General features: G+C 46.1%; 1 protein-coding gene across 1 annotated transcript in view; it reads right to left on the bottom strand.

The window, feature by feature from the left end:
- LOC135217198 (exportin-4-like) overlaps positions 1–21,526 on the bottom strand; it is a 114,327-nt gene that overhangs the window by 9,808 nt on the left and 82,993 nt on the right. Inside the window, exons 21-22 of the mRNA XM_064252926.1 lie at positions 13,365–13,517; positions 407–499 (exon numbers count right to left, since the gene is read on the bottom strand). Coding sequence (XP_064108996.1) covers positions 407–499; positions 13,365–13,517 — 246 coding nt within the window. The remainder of the gene's footprint in view (positions 1–406; positions 500–13,364; positions 13,518–21,526) is intronic.

Here is a 21,526-nt window from a genome sequence, read left to right as displayed (position 1 = left end):
CAACAAAGCGTTTTTATACATTCCATTAATCAAAGCCTTTCTGGTCCCCTTTCGAGGAGGAGGTTGGAATAAAAACAAGAGAGAATGGCAGGGCTTTTCTTAACTCAACTCTTTTCAAGTTAGTGTGAATGTGGCCATTTCCCAGAAGTAAAAGCTGATTATGATTACCAAGTTTGTACAAAAAGCAAATTTCATACATTTCATACAAGACTGTAATTAACAATACTTAAGCTCCATCAATTTGATGATCTGTAGCATAACCTACTGAATACAAATTCATTTCAATCTGTGACTAAAACAACAGTAGCACTAGTTTAACAAATTAACACTGAAATGATTATAAAATAAGCAAACTGTTTTTTTAAAATTTAGTAAACTTTAACATATACTTTACTTATAACCTTACCTGGAAACAGCAAATTAATGTGTACAAGGCGGCTGAAGCTGCCTGCAGAAGATCTGAATTGATTTGTTGTGACAAGATCAGATCAAGAACAAGCTGTTGGAAGACAGAAAGATTTAACTAGAAAGTTTAAATGTCTAAACTCCAACACAGATCACTCTCATCACTTTAAATCCAAGACCCAACTAGGATGGTCCAAAATGTGGACCACATCTTTTTCTGGCATTACCAACCATCCCAGGTATTCTGATTGTCAGCACATACACTTATATATGTGCATTTTAAAGGAAATAATATACGTTAGAAATAATATTTACTCCCAAGAAAATCTGGCAACAATGCCCTTTACTTCACAGCTCCATCAGTTACAGTTGTGTGCAATGATGGCAGAAAGTGTTTGGATAAATTGAATTTTGTTCTTGCAACTTTTGTTTATTGTTTGTCTGTACATAAAGGCAAGCTAAACTATACCACACAAACTCTTTTTTTATCAGAAAACATGCTATGCTTTGACAAGTTGCTTTTGTAAGTTTATTGTTACTTTTACCCAATACATATGCAAAAAAAAAATTAAAATGAAAATATGGGCAGTAAAGCTTTTATTTTAAGGTATACTTGTGAAATACTATACAATAATACCTAACCTGGGTTGGATGTTAAAGCATAAAAAATGAAGGTCACAAAACTGCATAACAAAATTTATGAGATGATCTGGCATTGTTGAGATTTGTTTTGCAACTTCACCCGTTTAGAGTTACATACTGTGAAGATGTACTGTTTCTTACATTTTCCCATAATTCTATTATTCATTGAATGTAACAAATAGTACAGTACAACAATTTACACTAATATATACCAACTGAAAATTGAGAAAAAATGGTACAAGCTTCAGTGCATCCCTTTATTGGACGGATACCCTCATATGAGAAGCATTAACATTCTTTTGGTGGTGGACGGATTCACTCATGGTGAGCTGACCATCAATATTATGCTCCACTGATTTGAAGGAATCAGGCAGGAAAAAGGTGCCATTACTTCTATGGCCCATAAATCCAATAATGGCAACTTTTAGCTTGTTTACGATCAATGAAGCAAGCGACTCACGAGTTAGTTGTGATCTTGACATTACAGATTTTAGTTCTTATATGTTTTGATATTGTGAGAGCTGTAATTATAATTTTACATAATAAAATAAAATAATTTATCAAAAAAATATGTATAACTTGAGAAAATTTACGATTGTTTTGCATTGCATATCTTCCTCTTTCCGCTGATGTGTTTTTACTTAAACTGACCAACCTCAAAGTGTTCCCGGATCTGGAGTGCTGCATATTAAAATTTGCAACCTGGCTACTTTTTTACTATTATTCAAGACACAGTATTACTTTGGTACTCACTGAATTTGGTACTTGACGCAACTTTACTAAAAACAAATGTCCCAGTACCTTATATTTCGGCGTATAAGTCAACCCTTTAGCCCAAAAAAATCATGCCAAAATTAGGGGGTCGACTTATCTAACGGTAACAAAAAGTGAATCTATATTATTTTGGCATATCGGTACAGGAATCCAGGCTTTACAGTTGGCTAATAACAATGACAGCCTTGTTGAGGTAACTATGTATGTAAATACCAGTATTAAAAACATTTCACACTGTAATACGACAATAATAATACATTAGAACATCCATAACCTTAAATAAAATTTAAAAAATCAAAGTAACTTGAAGAAACCCCAAACGCACAGCAAGTGTAAACATTACGTAGCCATTTGTAGTACAGTAATTGAGAAGGATGTGTTCACTGACAGTTTTGTATTTACCGGGGTATTGTTCAAAAACATTTATGGTATGAAATCTTTATTTATCACTAAATAAAATAAAAAAACAATTGTATTTAATAGTAAGTATGTATTTAAAATCCTTCAAAATTACTTGAGTCATCATCACTTGAATTAAACAATTCATCAAACAAATTATCATTCACGGTTTCATCATAAGGATCCCAGTTTGAATCTGGTGAATCAACGGCAGGTTCGTTTTCCCTCAAATGAGCCTGTTTATGCCATAGAAGAACCAATGGTCAAGGAATATTCCAACATAATAATAAAATACCGGCACGTCATTTTAACAACCCAATCAAAACATTAACTTGAGTGGCAGTTTGTACATACATATATACGTAGGCTGTTATGCAGCGTTAGTTAGCGCTTTGTTTGTTTACATTACACTCAAGTAACGTATCTTTTGTTTCGTCATTTCTAATCATATTTGCCGGTATATTCATCTTTTATATATTACACAGATTTGTTAATATACTAAGTATATTACCTGTATTTCTTATGATAAGTAGAGCAACATATGTACCGTAATAACATTCAGGTTATTTTATATGATACGTTTTACCCTGCTGCTTATTTTGAGCGTACGGCTGGCCTCACATTTTATAGGTCGACTAATATACCCAATATTAGTTAAAATCATACAAATTTACTCAGAATTGGGGGGTCGACTTATCTTCCGGTCGACTTATACGCCAAAATATACGGTAATCATCTTCTTGGTACTTGACACGAGCTAAGACACACCTGCGCTGAGACAAGTAACTCATAACTATAGTCTCTAAAATCATTGGCAATAAAGAGGCAGTCAAACAACAGGTGTGGTAAAAGGAGTTAAAGCTGGGACAGAGCAGAGATCTAAAACACTAAAACTTTTCATGACATTTTACAAACAAGTCTGGTACAAATGCTGCAGTTAGCAGTGTTTATAGCCAAACATGGCTGGTTTGATAACTTTAAAAAAAGAAAACTGGCATACACAGTGTGGTGAGGCATGGGGAGGCAGCCAGTGCCAACAAAAGCACTGCCAATGAATTTGTTCATGAATTAAGGAACTACGTGAAGCTGAGGGTTTTTACTCCCCAACAAGTATTGAACTGTGATGAGACAAGATTATTTTGGAAAATAAAAATGTCCAGTAGGATATGACAATTTGTCCAAAATTCCATTTTTCCTAACTATACAAACCTGAAGGTTACTAGCGGCAGCTGGATAGGTCGTAAGCTTTCGAACAAGGGGTTTGTTAGTTAACTGCTTGTCCGACAGTGCGTGCGCAGCGCGACTGGGAGGTGAAGAATCACTTTTGCTTTAGGCCCAAGCAAAAACTGCAGAGTGAGGGGTGGCATGAGGTGGGGCTATGTGTAAAAGGACTTCAGGTTTGTAGTTAGGAAAAATGCAATTTTGGACAAATTGTCATTTGTTCCGACACGGGATACAAACCTTTCGGTCTTGGTGGGTGGAATCTGAATCAATGAACAGACTGGTGCTCGTCCAACCCTTGGTTCGCCCCTAAAACCCTGGGTCGTAAGAAGCAGATGGGAGAGATCCTAGCCTCTGCCCCAATGATCGGGGGTAAGTTTACCCGGCAGGATTCAATAAAAAGGTCCAGACCATCTGGACCCAAGTTATAAGAGGGAGGCCAGCGTACCTCTTAAAACTAGCAAGCAAGAACTTGTTCCTATTGCAAGAGCCAATATGAAGTCATGGGTTTGTCTCTTGTTGGCTTCCACTCTCCCCCCCTTGTTGGGGGGAGTGGTGGATAAATGCTCCTATCCCTCTGTCCACAGGTAGAGGGGGAGAAAAAGATGAGGAAGAGAAGCCAGTCACACTCTCATTCACTCTCCCATTCATGCAGTCACACAAGGATGCAATGCTGTTCTGTTCGCTCGGGTGCTGGGTAAGCTACACAACCTGTTGAGCAGCCACCACGGGTCCCAAGGAAAAAGTGTCCAAGGACCTGTGGGCAATATCCTGCAGGTAGAAGGAGGTCAAGGTGGTCTGGTTGGTCCAGACCCCCACCTTCAGGACCTGCGCCATGGAGAAGTTCTTGAGGAATGCAAGGGAAGGACCAATACCTCTGACTTCGTGGGCTCTCGGACGAAGGGTACGGATGTTGTCGCTACCATCAGCTTCGTACGCCCTCCTGATCACCTCACACATCCAGAAAGAAAGAATGTTCTTGGATACTTCTTTCTTGGTCACCCCTGTGCTAACGAAGAGGCATCGACACTCAGGACTGAGGTGCCGAGTTCTCTTCAGATAGCGCCGTAGCGCCTTCACACGACAAAGCAGCATCTCATCCCCATCGTTGTCGGTGAAGACCTTTAGGGAGGGGATTGTGAATGACTCGAACCGGTCGTCAGGGAAAGAAGGAAGTTCAGTCTTCGCTACAAAGTTTGGGACAAAATCGAGCGTCACAGATCCCCATCCCCTGGAATGCTTGATGTTGAAGGATAGACCATGAAGTTCCTCTACTCTCTTCACCGAGGTCAGGGCCAGCAAGAAGAGGGTCTTGAGGGTCAGATCCCTGTCTAACGACTCTCGGAGTGGCTCAAAGGGACTTTGAGTCAGGCTCCTAAAGACGAGAGTTCACTGGGTGGGCAAGACCTCTAGAAGCTCCTCATCAGAAGGGAGATCTCGAACGAGTTCGAGATATCCACTCCCCTCAGTTTCAGGACCAGGGCCAAGGCAGCCCTGTATCCTTTGACTGTGGGGACGGAGAGGAGCTTCTCTCGACGAAGAAAAACGAGGAAATCTGCTACCTGCTGAAGAGTGGCTTTGAGAGGAGATAGACCCCGTCTACAACACCAACCACAGAAGACGGCTGCAGAGGACTGTCTGATGTACCCAGCTATCTCTGTTGCTGCTCGGCGAGAAAAGCCTCTCGCTCGCAAGAGATGGTGGATAACAGCCAGCCGTGAAGACGAAGGGACTGGACTGACTGGTGGTACCGTTCTACGTGTGGCTGGCAGAGGAGGTTGTGCCAAGGAGGAATCTCTCTCGGTGCTTTCGCAAGCAGAGCCAGCAGGTCCGGATACCAAATGGCATGAGGCCATTTGGGAGCCACCAGGATCATCCGGAGATTCGGGGTGATCAGTGCTCTGATGATCACCTTGCGAATCAGATAGAACGGGGGAAAGGCATAGACGAAGAGGTTGTCCCACGGGTGTTGAAGAGCGTCTTCTGCAGCTGTCCATGGGTCCGGCACAGCCGAGTAGAAAACCTGAAGTTTCCTGTTGCGCCGGGTGGCGAACAGACCTACGACTGGACGCCCCCACAGGTTGAAGAGCCTTTCCGCCAAGTCTGGGTGTAGATACCATTCGGTCCCTATCACCTGATCCCGACGGCTGAGCTTGTATGCTACTACATTCCTCTTGCCTGGAATGTAGCGGGCTGACAGCTCTACTGAGTGAGCCACGGCCCACTCATGCACCTGCAACGTCAACTAGTGCAACGGGAGGGACACCAGGCCCCCGTTTGTTGACGTATGCCACTACTGTGGTGTTGTCGCACATCAACACCACCAAGTGTCCCATCAGACGGTCCTGGAACTCTTGGAGAGCGAGAAACGCTGCCTGGAGCTCCAGTACGTTGATGTGAAGGTGCTTGTTGTGATGATCCCACACACCTGCAGTCAGCAACTCCTCCAGGTGTGCGCCCCATCCCTCAGTTGACGTGTCTGTCGTCCAGCCACCAAGCTGGGTCCTGCCTCACCTCCTCCACGAGGGACACGGGGAAGTAAGGTGGGTCTCCTGCCTGTGACCAACTCTCCTTTAGCCTCCACTGGAGAGACCGCAGGTGAAGACGCCCGTGAGGGACTAAATTCTCAAGTGACGACAGGTGGCCAATCACGACCTGCCACTGCTGAGCTGGTTGTTCCTGCCGAGACAGGAACTGGTCGGCTGCCTCCCTGAATCTGCTGATCCGCGAGTCTGTGGGGAAGACTCGCCCTGCTACCTTATCAATCAGCATACCCAGGTACTTCATCCTCTGCTTGGGCTTGAGACTTGACTTCTTGAAGTTTACCACGACCCTCAGATTGCGGCAGAATTCGAGGAGCCGATCCCTGTTCCGTAGCAACTGCGAGCTCCCTAGCCAGTCGTTGAGATACCTCAGAAGACGTATCCCTAACGAGTGGGCCCAAGCAGACATCAGAGTGAACACTTGCGTGAACACCTGTGGGGCGGTTGAGAGACTGAAGCAAAGTGCCCTGAATTGGTACACCGTCCCGTCGAGGATGAAGCAGAGGTACTTCCTGGAGGATTGATGAACGGGTATCTGGAAATACGCGTCCTTCAGATCCACCGAAAGCATGGAGTCGAGCATGGAGCGTGCTGTCTCCATTGTGAACCGAGACTGGCGGACGAATCGGTTCAGGGGAGAGAGATCTATCACCGAGTGCCAGCCCCCCCCCAAGACTTTTCCACCAAGAAAAGATGGCTGTAGAAGCCCGGTGAACGATCCCTGACAATCTCCACAGCTCCTTTGCTCAGCATGGCTTGGACTTCCTGCCGAAGTGCTACGTCCTTGGATGAACCGGAAACGTAAGTCTGAAGGTGGACCGGGTTGGAGGTGAGGGGTGGCCGAGACTCGAAGTACTATCCAGACGTCTACTATCCAGGTCTCCGCTCCATAGTGCTGCCATGTTGCCCAATGGCTCGCCAGGCACCCCCCCAACTTCTGGCTTCAGGTGAGGGGGAACTCCGTCCCTAGCGTTTCCCACCTCTCTTCGACTTCTTTTTCCCAGCTCCCCCTCGTGAGAAGGAGGGCAGGTGACGGTCGCTCCTTGAAGAAGTCGAAGGCAGAGTCTTTTCTCTGGGCTTCGACGATGCGATCGTCTTGGCCGCAGAGGAAGCGCTAACCAAACTCTTAGGCTTGGCCGCAGTAGCTCGAGGCTGCCCAGCTGGCTTCGAGACTGCCTGGTGGAGTAGACGGTCACTGTCGTCAGTGCGCCGTTGTTCCACCGCAGCGTCCACCATCTCTCCTGGGAAGAGAGAGGAGGAACTCCGCACCGGTCCGTTGCGAAGACCCAGAACCGCCTGACGCCCAGCTGCCCTGGTCACTCGGGTGAGGACTGCGTCCCTACGCTGAAGAACCAGGTTAGTCCACAGGTTTGCCGTCTGGTGGGCTAGGTAGGAGATAGCTCTACCTCCAGACTGGCACAGTCTCCTGAAAGCCGGGTCCCCTTCAGGAGTGATGTTTCCCGAGGAGGCTGCAACCTTAAACACAGTGAGGGACCACAGGTCTAGCCAGGCAACCGCTTAGAATGCCGCCATGGCGGTCGATTCCAAAGCAAGTGCCTCTTGCTGCGAGAACCATAGGTTCTCCGACAGGAGCTGCTGCAGAGACACCCCCAGAGTTAGCCTAGCTAGCTCCAGGTTAACCCGTTTGGGCGGCAGAGGGTCCTCCGATGGCACGTAGAATCTCCTCTGTCGCAGTAGAGGCGGGGGAAGTAGCTTGGACGACCTGTCTGGAGACGAGAGCGTCCACCTGGCCCAGCACTGAATCAGCCAGAGCAGATCGCGGCAGACCCACCGTCGTCCTGGGTTCCTTCTTAAGACCCCAGAACAACTCGAGCCTGGACGTAGCTCAGAAGGCGGGAGCTGCGATCCTTCCCCGAGGTTGTTGTGCTGACGAATCAGTGCAATAACGTCAGGAAACGACCTCTGGATCTCGGGAGTGACTGCGTCCTGCGGAGACAGACTCAAGTCCCTCCACCAAGAACGCCTTCCGAGATCCTCCTCCTTCATTAGGAGGAACCGCAACAGACCCCTCCCAGTCTCCTCCAGCCATTTGCGCGTACGATCTGGTCGGTCCTAAGACCGTGCCAGGTTCGTAGGGCATCGTGGTGGGACCGTGAGGAGCACGCTCCCCACGATCACTCTGGTTCACCTCACCACCTCACTCTTCCCGGTGTATCACGAGGAAGTTGAAGGGATCAGAGAGGAAGACCTGACACTCCCCCCTCACCCACTGGCGGGACCGGTGTGCTTGGGGAGCTGCAGGCGATTGCCAACCCGCGGTGGCGATAGAGCTGCAGGCCTGGTCGAGTGGCTCTCCGGGGGAGAGCAGCTGGACATGAACAGCGGCTCCGGTCCCGAGCGTCAGAAGAGCTGCTGCTGGTCCACCCTACCCGTCCGGTCCCAGATGGAGCGGCGGTCAGGGGACCGGCAGAGTCGGCGACCGAGGGGACCTCTTCCTTGCCTCAGCCCGCGGCTGGTCTGGGACCGTCGCATCAACCCTGGGCACCAGCAGATCGCCACGAGAGCGATCGCTGATCTGGCGGGAGTCACCTGAGCGGCTCTAACCAGTCTTCCACTCCGTGCCTAGGTTCTAGCGCTGAGCAAACTCGGAAGCCTGAGCCTTGGCTGCACGGTCACCCGGTACCTCTCGCGAACGAGAGGCCAAGACGGAACCTGATGTAGCGGCAGAGGCTCTAGCACCAGGTGAGGAGGTACCCCTCTGGTCCCCGTCTTCTTCCTTGCGGAATGATCGGGCGAAGAGAAGGAGCGAGAAACAACCCCCCCCCCCCCCCCCCCCCAACAAGGGGAAGGAGCCATACGTGTGAGCCGAGACGGAGGGAGGAAAGAAGACGATGTGTTCGTGACCAGGGAAGTACCCAGAGAACTCTCCGATGACTCCCTGGCATGGCTTACGTTTTTTCTTCCTCCCCTCGTAGCGCGCCCACTGCTCCTTCAACCACATACGACACAAATCACAAGGCTCATAAGAGCATTCTCGCCCCCGACACCAAGCACATAAATCATGAGGATCTACCTCGATAAAGGAGCGGAAGGCCCCACACTTATGGCCCTCCACACCAGGGCACAGTCTGCGGCTGATGGGGGGGCGTGGGGAACTCTCCAGCTCACGAGAATCCATAATCACAGAATAATTACAAAAATCACAAATTCTTATGGGATTTTCACACAAGCATACTAGAAATAGAAGGCAAACCAATGTTTTAAAGGTACGAAGCATGCGACGATGGCGGGCAGAGAGAAGTGGAGAACACGTCTGTCACCCGGCACGGCCGAAAGCAAAGTGATTCTTCACCTCCCAGTCGCGCGGTGCGCTGACTGTCAAACAAGCAGTTGACTACCGAACTCCCTTGTTCGAAGCTTACGACCGGTTCCAGCTGCCGCAAGTTACATTCTTATTGTTAAAGGACCGATGGTTTGTATTACGTATTGGAACAAATAATTTTTTAGGAAAAACTTATATAACGTGGTTAAATTTATGGGGTTGTAAATAGTAATTTTCAACTTCTCATGGAAGGTAGAGAAAATTATTTAGAATTTGTTCTCTTACAACGTGTGTATTTTGCATATCTCCCTCTTTCCTTTCATACGTTTTTTCTTAAATTGGCCAACGTCAAAGGTAACCTGCCCCGAGGAGCTGCATGTTAATTTTTAAATCTGGCTCCTTAGGGTTAAACAGAGATATTAGGGGTGATTAAGTACAAGCAAAATATACAGGTAGTCCCTGGTTATCGGCAATCTGGTTTTATGGTGCCATAAATTGCAGAGTTTCAGTTAACCTTTAAACGCCGAGCCGCTATTTACCAAAGTGTCTCTCATATGGCAGCGGCGTTCGGGAGTTAGCGACGAAGCGGACAAATTTTTTTTTCAAAAAATCATAGCATGCTTAGTTTTTAAGATTAAGAGTTCATTTGGGCTCCTTTTTTGTCATTTTTATCAGAAATGATAAAAATATTATCATATATAAATATTGGAATATATGACAGTGCGAAAAAAAATTTCATATAATTGTATACAAATCGCGCTGTGAGTAAAACGGTTAAAGCTAATGAGTTAATTTTTTGTTGTTGTATTGTACACTAAATTTCAATAATTTTGGTATATAACAAATTGTAAAACAATCAAAGCAACACAGAGAAAATACTATAAAAAAATGATGCATGAATTTGTAACGTGCCGACGTAAAAAAAAAAAAAAAAATTTATTTTGTTTTTAAACTCGCCATAAATCGAAATATTGTACTAGAGACTTCCCGTTTGTTGCAAATATTACTAGACTGTAAGTGTTTTAGCTTACAATTGCACTTTTCAACCATTTCGGTCGAGTTAAAGTTGACCGAAGGTAAAATTTTTTCTATTTATCGTGATTTATATGAAAATATTTCAAAACTGATAAAAGCTACAACCATGAGTTATTTTTTGTTGTATTCTACATGAAATTGCGCACATTTTCATGTACAAAACTTTATGTAACGGCTAATATAAAACGGTGCAAACATTATGACAAACTGATGAAAGAATTTCTGAGATTTTCGGCAGTTACCACGCGTGGTAACTACCACGTGTGGACGTAAGGAAGTTACCACGCGTGGACGTAAGGAAAAAGTGTTTTTCAAAAATTCACCATAAATCGAAATATTGTGCTAGAGTTTTCCAATTTGTTGCAAAATGAAGGCAAATGATTGAGTATTACTAGAATGTAAGAGTTTTAGCTTACAATTGCGTTTCTTGACCATTTTGGTAGAGTCAATGTTGACCGAAGGTTGAAATTTTGCACTTATCGTGATTCATATGAAAATATTTCAAAACTGATAAAAGCTACAACTATAGTTATTTTTGGTTGTATTCTACATGAAATTGTACACATTTTCATATATAAAGCTTTATGTAACAGCTAATATAAAACAGTGCAAACATTACGACAAACTGACGAAAGAATTTCTGAGATTTTCGGCAGGGTTACTGCGCGCGGACGTAAGGAAAAGTTTTTCAAAAATTCACCATAAATCGAAATATTGTGCTAGAGTTGTCCAATTTATTGCAAAATAAAGGTTAATGATTGAATATTACTAGAATGTAAGAGTTTTAGCTCACAATTGCATTTCTCGACCATTTCGGTGGAGTCAAAGTTGACATAAGGTTGAAATTTTGGCCCTTATTGTGATTTATTGAAAATATTTCAAAACTGTTAAAAGCTACAACCATGGGTTGTTTTTCGTTGTATTCTACATGAAATTGCGCACATTTTTGTATATAAAACTTTATGTAACAGCTAATATAAAACTGTGCAAACATTACAACAAACTGACGAAAGATTTTCTGATTTGTTCGGCAGTTACTGCGCAGACATAAGGAAAAAGTGTTTTTCAAAAATTCAACATAAATCGATATATTGTGGTAGAGACTTCCAATATGTTGCAAAATGAAGGTAAATAATTGAATATTACTAGAATGTAAGATTTTTAGCTTACAATTGCGTTTTTCGGCCATTTCCATCGAGTCAAAGTTGACCGAAGGTTGAAATTTTGGCACTTGTGATTTATATGAAATTATTTCAAAACGGATAAAGGCTACAACCATGGGTTGTTTTTTGTTGCATTCTACATGAAACTGTGCACATTTTCACATATAAAACTCTATGTAATAGCTAATATAAAACATGCAAAACTTACGACAAATTGACGAAATAATTTCTGAGATGTGTTGCCGATGCGTTTTAGTGCGAGAAGAAAGAAATTCGTGAATGCGCACCTGGATAACGCTTGTAAACAAAACAACAGCTTGATCCGTGAACTCCCAGCATCCATCAAGGTGCGTGATTTAAAATTTTTCACAAACTAGGCCTATAACAATTTTTCCGCGAATATTTAAAAAAATTTTTGTAGTCGATGTATCGTAAGTCAATTAAGCACCTGACAGAAAATTTTAGTAGACGTATAATACGTCCAGTTGGCATTTAAGGGTTAATACCAGTTTTCGCTTATCGGCACAACCCAGGGATGGAACCCCTGCCAATAACTGGGGAATGCCTGTACAGGAATTGAAAGATGGAATGATAACAGCAATCCTTACCAACTCTCCTACAATCTGGGGAAGACTGTAAGTAGTGAACAGTTTTGCTGACAATGATAACTTAAAAATGAGAAGTTCGGGCTTTTTCATTTGACACACCGAAAGCTATGTAAAAGTAATGAGTTCGTGAAGAAAAAATAACTTATCATTAGGTTAAGGAAACTTTTTCATTCACAGCCTAATCCAATGAAAAAACCATCTATTCCTATTACTGTATGATATTTCTTAAGGAACTAAGGCTGTAATTCAATTTCTCAAATGTATTCTGGTTAAAGATATTATTTTTATATAAAGGTTAGTCAACATGAAAGAGAACATGAAAGAATGTGGTGGATAACTTGTGGCTTAACTTGTTGTTTGTTTGTTTGTATGGTGTTTTTATGTTGCATGGAACCAGTGGTTATTCAGCAACGCGACGAACAGCTTCATGTGATGTGACTTCCGAACACGTCGAGAGTGAACTTCTATCACCACAAATACACATCTCTCACCCCTCAGTGGAATGCCCAAGAATCAAACACGTGGCCACTGAGGTGACACGCCAACACCATACCGACCATGGCCCTGAGGCGCTCTTGTGGCTTAACCTTGGACCAAAAATTTTATCCGGGTTGTTGGGATAAGCTTGTTCAAGACAAACAGCAGCTATACCATCACCTATTTGTGGTAGCCACTGTGAGTCCTCAATCTCACCCACTTTCCCTGATGAAAAGACATGGGATTTGGGTGGTTATTGCTTTAGACCTGAAAGAGAGTAATGAGTGAGTAGTCTCGCGCAGATTGTGTGGTTGACAAAATAATACCTTACGTGCAATGCACTGTTGCTACATCCACAAGTTGAGAATAGGCAGTCATTGTAGACAAGAGAAAGAGCCCTCTTGTCTTGAGTCCTATACTCTTATCAGTGTCAACGTGCAATATACAGGCTGTGACCAGCTAGAAGGGAATTCTTTGAAGTTGGTTGGTCTACCTTATGGAGCCATCTAGGGACCATCAGAGTAATTCCTTTGAGGATGAACAGCAGCTATGCTAAAAAAATATAATTTTTGCACCATTTTTTATTTTTTTAAATGTTGCTCTATTAATAATAATAAGCATTGAAATAATAAACTGGCAGCAAACACTAACAAAACTTTTGTAAAAATAATTCAACAAACAATTGTTCAATAAATGAGTACTGAACAAAAGTTGAATTAGTTGCACAAAATTGCAAATAGTAAAATTCAATTCAAATTTTTTATTGATGTTTTATCTGAGACTTTAACCATAATGTAGGAAAATACTTTCTTACTTTCAAGAATGGCCTTAAACCTTGTCGTACAGGAAATTCCATGTTGCAATTTTTGTGAATGTAAGATCCAAGGACAACCAAGAAATCAAAGGAGAGGGTACCAACATCAGGTCCAAAACTGGTCAATCCCAATTCTATAGATGCAAGCAAGTTCTGAAATAATAAAAAATAAAAACATCAGAATTATTATAGTGTATTGTTACAAATGAGAACTAACATGAATACATACTATCTTACATATTTAAAGCAATTAGAAAATGAGCAGCATGCTGTTAAACAAAATCTCTACAGAAAAGTCTCCTCAAACCCTGTAAACAATACATACTTCCAAACTCAACTCCACCACAATTATTATCATTACTAATTCTTAGTTTACTGTATATGCTGGGGGGGGGGGTCGTCTTATACGGGGAGTATAAAAAGAAAACCATACATGATGTCATGATTTTCAATAACAGGCTTTAACCACCGTCACAATTACTGACACTGTGAACAAAACATCTGTAATAATGGTAAGAATTGTAGGTAATTCTAGTGATCCACTAGAACTATTGATACACAAAACAACTGTAATTACCGTGGATAGTTACCATAATTAGACGGGATGAGTGAGCCATCACTTTGTTACAGGTGTACCATCTATATCCTTAACTCTTAAATTCCAAAAAGCTCTATAAACCTAAATATTTTCTGCAGAAAATTGTCATTTACAAAAGTTACAGGTATTACATTATCGTACACCATTTGCATTTGACTATTGTTTACATTCTCAAAATCTCATCAGATTGAGTACTATCAATACAGTAGTACCTCAGACTTTAACTTAATCTGTTCCAGAAGGCTGTTCGCAATTCGATTGTTCGAAATATGAAACAAATATCCCCATAAGAAATAAAGAGGATAATTCATTTCAGCCAACCCAAAAATTCCCCCTTTTCACATTTTTTTCTATTATTAATGTGTTCAAAAGTTAAATTATGTGTTATGTAATAAAATAGTACATTATATGAAGTAAAACTTTCGAAAAAATTTGTTTGAGTGTATGATTTATGAACTGTTTAGTGAAAATGGGGCATGGCCAGCTGGGGATAGAGGGAGGAGAGACAACCCTTTGAAGGAACCAAAATGGTTGCAGTAGGCAAAAGGTTGATAACAAAAGCAATTTTATTAACATTTTCCAAGGAGTATCAAAGCATTTGATAGTGTGAGAGAGAGAGAGAGAGAGAGAGAGAGAGAGAGAGAGAGAGAGAGAGAGAGAGAGAGAGAGAGAGAGAGAGAGCAGTATGATTGATGACGTGTTTACACTTGTAACTTAGGTGCATGAAAGAGATTAATAATGCCACAATACATCAGCTTACTGTTGGCAAACTAGAATTTCAAATGAACATGAGGATTTTGCAAAAAAAAAAAAAAAAAAAAAATAGTGATAAGTAAATAATGGAAGAAAAGGAGAGATGATATAACTTTCCACGAGAAAGTGGTTTAAACAAACAATCAAAGGCACACACAAGCTAAACAGAGTTACTTCTAAACTGGTAAAAATTCGTAAAAAGCAATTGTAATTAGATAGGTATTTCACCGTACCAAAAAGATGGGATTTGGGCAAACCAAGAGTAAGTGAAAGAAACAGGCAAATAATCATCCCAGCCCAGCTAGTAAGTCAGTAGGAAGCAGACACCCGTCATATCTCTCCTCTCCGCTGTATCGTATCACTCAGTGTACCAAACACTGACTCAAGTATGACTTATTATGTATTATTACGTATTATTATTATTACTATTATTATTACTGTACTGCAACTGATTGTTTTCATGTTTTATCATTGTTAAAGTTATTGTGAAATATTTAATATTTTTCTGTGAATTGGTACTACTTTTACATACATGTAGTAAAGATTTTACTCTCATCTCTCCTCAACAATATCATGACACATGATAAATTAATTCAATCATTATTCCTCAAAAATATAAAAGCTCCCTCTCTCTAATGACAAATGATTTTGTTAATTGTTCATGCTAAATTTCATTGTGAAAAGCTTTCTTTCAATTGTTATCGCTGTTCCTTACATTCAGTAATATTTTAACTCACTCTTCTCCTTCCCTCCTCAACATATCAACACTCCCTTGTTCAGTCTCAAGTCAGCTGAGTGTGACGTCAGTGCGGTGATGTACGATTTTGTACATCTTTTATGCAAAATTTTATATTCGTTTATTTATTTTGTCGGACATAGTTATCATTAAACTATGTATTGTAAAAGAAAAATCATGTTAATACAGTTTTTCTTGTAGGATGCAGTAAGCTGTCTAATACAAATATATAAACCAGATAATCCAGTCAGTTTAAAGTACAGTGGAACCTCGCCATACGAAAGTCCCTACTTATGAAAAATCCAAGTTACAAAAGGGTGTACTACTGCAAAGTCCGAGATTCGCCCGGAACGCCGAGAACAATTTTAAAATAACAATTTGTCGAAAATTGTATTTTTCGTAACTATACAAACCCGAGGTCCTTTACAATAGGAAGGTACTTAGCGGCAGCTGAACCGGTCGTAAGCTTTCGAGCAAGGGGTTTGGTAGTTAACTACTTGTCCGGCAGTTAGCCGTACGCTCGACTGCGAGGCGAGAAGTCACTTTGCTTGAGGCCCAGGAAATGCAGAGTGAGGGGTGGCATGAGGTGGGACTATATGTAAAGGACCTCAGGTTTGTATAGTTAGGAAAAATACAATTTTCGACAAATTGTTATTTGTTCCGATACGGAATACAAACCTTCGGTCCTTTACAATAGGAAGACTCACTTATTGGTGGGTGGAATCTGAGTCTTATGAACAGACAGGTGTTCGTCCTACCTTGGATTCCTTCCCTGGTCGTAAGAGCAGAGGGAGGGATCCTAGCCTCTGCCCAGCTGATCAGGGCGTGCACCGCAGGATCAGAGTTCAGACTTCTGGAAAAATTATAGGAGGGAGGCAAGCGTACCTCTTATAATTAGCAAAAAGCAAGAACTAGTTCCTCCTTCAAGAGCCAAAATAAAGTTATGGGTTTGTCTCTTGTTGGCTTCCACTCCCCCCCTTGGTGGGGAGTGGTGGATAAACACTTCTATCCCTACTGAAAGGGATAGAATGGAGCTCAGTTGTGTAGCTTACCTGCATCGGCCTCCTGTTCAGTGTAGTGACGACCGTGGCCCTCTGCCCACAGGTAGAGGGAAGAATGAAGGAGGAAGAGAAGCCAGTCACACTCTCTTTCACTTGTCCATACATACAGTCACACAAGGATGCGATGCTGTTCTGTCCACTCAGGTGCTGGGTAGACTACACAACCTGTTGAGCAGCCACCACGGGTCCCAAGGAAAAGGTGTCCAAGGACCTGTGGGTGATATCCCGAAGGTAGAAAGAAGTGAAGGTGGTCTGGTTGGCCCAAACCCCTGCCTTCAGAACCTGCGCCAGGGAGAAGTTCTTGTGGAACGCAAGGGTTGGACCAATACCTCTGACTTCGTGGGCTCTCGGACGAAGGGTAAGGGTGACGTCACTGCCAGCTGTCTCGTATGCCCTCCTGATCACCTCATGCAGCCAGAAAGAAAGTGTTCTTAGAAACTTCTTTCTTGGTAACCCCAGTGCTAACAAAGAGGCGTAGACACTCAGGCCTGAGGTGTCGAGTTCTCTTCAGATAGCGCTGTAGCGCCCTCACAGGACAAAGCAGCATCTCATCCGCATCATTATCGGTGAAATCCTTCAGGGAGGGGATCGTGAAGGACTCGAACTGGTCGTCAGGGACCGAAGGATTCTGAGTCTTTGCTGCGAAGTTCGGGACGAAATCGAGCGTCACGGATCCCCATCCCCTGGAATGCTTAACGTTGAAGGAAAGACCATGAAGTTCCCCTACTCTCTTCGCCGATGCCAGGGCCAGCAAGAAGAGGGTCTTAAGGTTCAGATCCCTGTCTGACGACTCTCGGAGTGGCTCGAAGGGTCTGCGAGTCAAACTCCTAAGGACAAAAGTCACATCCCACACCGGTGGCCTGAGTTTCCTGGGTGGGCAAGACCTCTTGAAGCTCTTCCTCAGGAAGGAGATCTAGAAAGAAGAGGAGATATCCACACCTCGCAGTTTAAGGACTAAGGCCAGGGTGGCTCTGTAGCCCTTAACTGCGGAGACGGAGAAGAGCTTTTCTCGGCGAAGGAAGATGAAGAAATCCGCTACCTGCTGAAGAGAGGCTCTGAGAGGAGAGAAACCCCGTCCACGACACCAACCACAGAAGATGGACCACTTCCCCTGGTAGACAGCCACAGAGGACTGTCTGAGGTATCAGCCATATCTGTTGCTGCGCTGTGAGAAAAGCCTCTCGCTCGCAAGAGATGGTGGATAACAGCCAGCCATGAAGAGACGGGGACTCGACGGACTGGTGGTACCCTCCTGTCCCAGGGGGGAATCTCTCTCGGCGCTCCGGCAAGCATAGCCAGCAGGTCAGGCCGTTTGGGCGCCACCAGGATCATCCGAAGGTTCGCGGTGATCAGCGCCCTGTTGATCACTTTGCGAATCAGACGGAGCGGGGGAAAGGCGTCGACGAAAAGGTTGTCCCACGGATGCTGAAGAGCGTCCTCTGCAGCTGCCCATGGGTCCGGCACAACCTGGAGTTTTCCGTTGTGCCGGGTGGCGAACAGATCTACGACTGGACACCCCCACAGGTTGAAGAGCCTTTCCGCCACGTCTGGATGAAGGGACCATTCGGTTCCTATCACCTGATCCCGACGGCTGAGCTTGTCAGCTACCACATTCCTCTTGCCTGGAATGTAGCGGGCCGACAGCTCTACTGAGTGTGCCACGGCCCACTCGTGCACCTGCAACGTCAACTGGTGCAGCGGGAGGGACACTAGGCCCCCCTGCTTGTTGACGTATGCCGACGTATGCCACTACTGTGGTGTTGTCGCTCATTAACACCACCGAGTGTCCCACCAGACGGTCCCGGAACTCTTGGAGAGTGAGGAACGCTGCCTTGAGCTCCAGGACGTTGATATGAAGGTGCTTGTTGCGATGGTCCCACACACCTGCAGTCAGCAACTCCTCCAGGTGTGCGCCCTATCCCTTGGTCAATGCGTCTGAGAACTGCAGCATCTCGGGGGGAGAGAGAGAGAGAGAGAGAGGGGGGGAGGCACTATTCTTACGAGGTTCCCGTCGTCCAGCCACCAGGCTGGGTCCTGTCTCACCTCCTCTGTGAGGGACACGGGGAAGAAGGGAGGGTCCCTTGCCTGTGACCAATACTCCTTTAGTCTCCACTGAAGAGACTGCAGGTGAAGACGCCCGTGAGGGACTAGCTTCTTGAGAGACTACAGGTGGCCGATCACGACCTGTCACTGCTGAGCTGGTTGCTCCTGAGAGACAAGAACTGTCTTGCTGCCTCCCTGAACCTGCTGATCCGCGAATCTGCGGGGAAGACTCGCCCTGCTGCCGTGTCGATCAGCATGCCCAGGTACTTCATCCTCTGGTTGGGTTCGAGCTCTGACTTCTCATAATTCACAACGATTCCCAGATCGCGGCAGAATTTGAGGAGTCGATCTCTGTCCTGCAGCAACTACGAGCGGGAGCTCGCCAGGACTAACTAATCGCAGAGATACCTCAGAAGATGTATCCCTACCGAATGGGCCCAAGCCGACACCAGCGTGAACACTCGCGTGAACACCTGTGGGGCAGTTGAGAGGTCAAAACAAAGTGCCCTGAACTGGTACACCGTCCCGTCAAAGATGAAGCGGAGGTACTTCCTGGAGGATTGATGGATGGGTATCTGGAAATATGCGTCCTTCAGATCCACCGAAAGCATGAAGCCGTTCTCCCTGATGGAATCGAGCACTGAACGTGCTGTTTCCATCGTGAACCGAGTCTGGCGAACGAATCGGTTCAAGGGAGAGAGATCTATCACCGGGCGCCAGCCCGCGAGCACTTCTCCACCAGGAAGAGTCGGCTGTAGAAGCCCCGCGACTGATCCTGTACAATCTCCACAGCACGTTTGCTCAGCATGGCTTCTACTTCCTGCGGAAGTGTCACGTCTTTGGTCGAGCCAGTAACGTAGGTTTGCAGATGGACCGGGTTGGAAGTGAGGGGTGGCCAAGACTCGAAGGGTAGTAAATATCCCTCCTGAAGGACGTTTACTATCCAGGTCTCCGCACCGTAGCGCTGCCATGTTGCCCAATGGCTCGCCAGGCAACCCCCCACTTCTGGCAGCAGGTGAAGGGGAACGCCGTCCCTAGCGTTTCCCTCCTCTCTTCGACTTCTTCTTCCCAGATCCTCCTCGAGAGAAGGACTGGGAGGAGGGCTGGCTGCGGTCACTCCTTACAGCAGAAGTCGAAGGCAGAGTCTCTCCTCTCGGCTTCGACGAGGCGACCGTCTTGGCCGCAGAGGAAGTGCTAGCTAAGCTTTTGGGCTTAGCCGCAGTCGTCCGAGGTTGCCCAGCCACCTTGGAGACTGCCTGGTGGACAAGACGGTCACCATCTCCGCACTGGTCCGTTGCGAAGACCCAGAGCTGCCTCACGCCCAGCCACCCTGGTCACTCGGGTGAGAACAGCGTCTCTACGCCAGAGAACCAGGTTGGCCCACAGGTTACCCGTCTGGTGGGCCAGGTAGGCGATGGCCCTACCCCCAGACTGGCAGTCTCACAAAAGCCGGGTCCCCTTCAGGAGTGATGTTCCCCAAGGAGGCCGCGGCTTTCGACACTGTGAGGGACCACAGGTCGAGCCATGAGACTGCTTGGAATGCTGCCATTGCGGTAGATTCCAAGGCAAGAGCCTCTTGCTGCAAGAACCAAAGGTTCTCTGACAGGAGCTGCGGCAGAGACACCCCCGGAGTTAGCCTAGCTAGCTCCGGGTTAACCTGTTCGGGCGGCAGAGGGTCCTCTGAAGGCACGTAGGAGTGCCTCTGTCGTGGTAGAGGTGGAGGAAGGAGCTTGGCAGACCTACCGGACTGAAGCAAACCCTCCTGTCCAGAGACGAGAGCGTCCACTTGGCTCAGCACGCTGTCAGCCAAGGCCGATCTCAGCAGACCCATCGTCGTCCTGGGTTCCTTCTTAGGTCCCCAGAACAACTCTAAGCCCGATGTGGGCTCGGAAGGTGGGAGCAGCGATCCTTCCCTGAGGTCATTGTGCTGATGAATCAGCGCAATAACCTCCGCGAACGACCTCTGAATCTCAGGAGTGACTGGATCCTGCGGAGATGGACCGTCAAGCCCGTCCAGCGAGAATGCCTCCTGAGACCCTCCTTCCACAGGAGGAACCACGACAGACCCCTCCTGGTCTCCTCCTGCCACTTGCTCGTACGATCTGGTTGGTCCGAGGACCGTGCCAAGTTCATAGGGCGTCGTGGCGGGATCGCGAGGAGCACGCCCCTCGCGATCCCTCCTGATCGCCTCGCTCTTCCCGGTGAAGCCCGAGGAAGTTGAAGGGATCGGAGAGGCAGACCTGACGCTCGCTCCCGCGCCCACCAGCAGAACCGGTGTGCTGAAGGGGCTGCAGGCGATCGCCAACCAACAGTGGTGATCGGGCTGCAGGCCTGGTCGAGTGGCTGGACCGAGAACAGTGGCGACGGTCCTGAGCATCAGAAGAGCTGCTGCTGGTCCCCCTCTCCAACAGGTCGCGGTAGGAGCGGCGGTCAGGGGACCTGCAGAGTCCGCTGTCACGGTGGGAGCGAGGCCTGTCCTCACGGCGCGTCACGGCGCTTGGACCAGCCAAGGCTGGTTCAGGCGACCGAGGGGACCGCTTCCTCGCCTCAGCCCGCGAGCGGTCTGAGACCATTGCGTCAACCCTGGGCACCAGCATGTCGCAGCGAGAGCGATCACTGGTCTGATGAGAGTCGCCTGAGCGACCCCCGCCAGTCTTCCGCTCCGTGCCTGGATCCTGGTGCCGAGTGGACTCGGTTGCCTGGGTCTTGGCTGTACGGTCACCCGCAGGTGACGGTACACTCGGTGACTCTCGCGAACGAGAGGCCGAGACGGTACCTGGCATCGAGGCAGAACCTCTGGTGCCAGGTGATGAGGTACCGGTGTTAGCCGGCACTCCTCCAGTCCCCGTCTTCTTCTTCCTTGCAGAAGGAGAGACAAACCCCTTCCCGAAGGAACAGAGGACCGACGGAAGTCCCAACTGTCCCACCGGAGTGGGACGGACCCTTAGAAGTCTCAGCGCAAGCCTTCTTA

The sequence above is a fragment of the Macrobrachium nipponense genome, chromosome 7 (genome assembly GCF_015104395.2).
Source record: "Macrobrachium nipponense isolate FS-2020 chromosome 7, ASM1510439v2, whole genome shotgun sequence".
Taxonomy (NCBI): Eukaryota; Metazoa; Arthropoda; class Malacostraca; order Decapoda; family Palaemonidae; genus Macrobrachium; species Macrobrachium nipponense.
The sequence above is the reverse complement of the archived record's forward strand: the minus strand, read 5'-3'. Positions and strand labels throughout refer to the sequence as shown.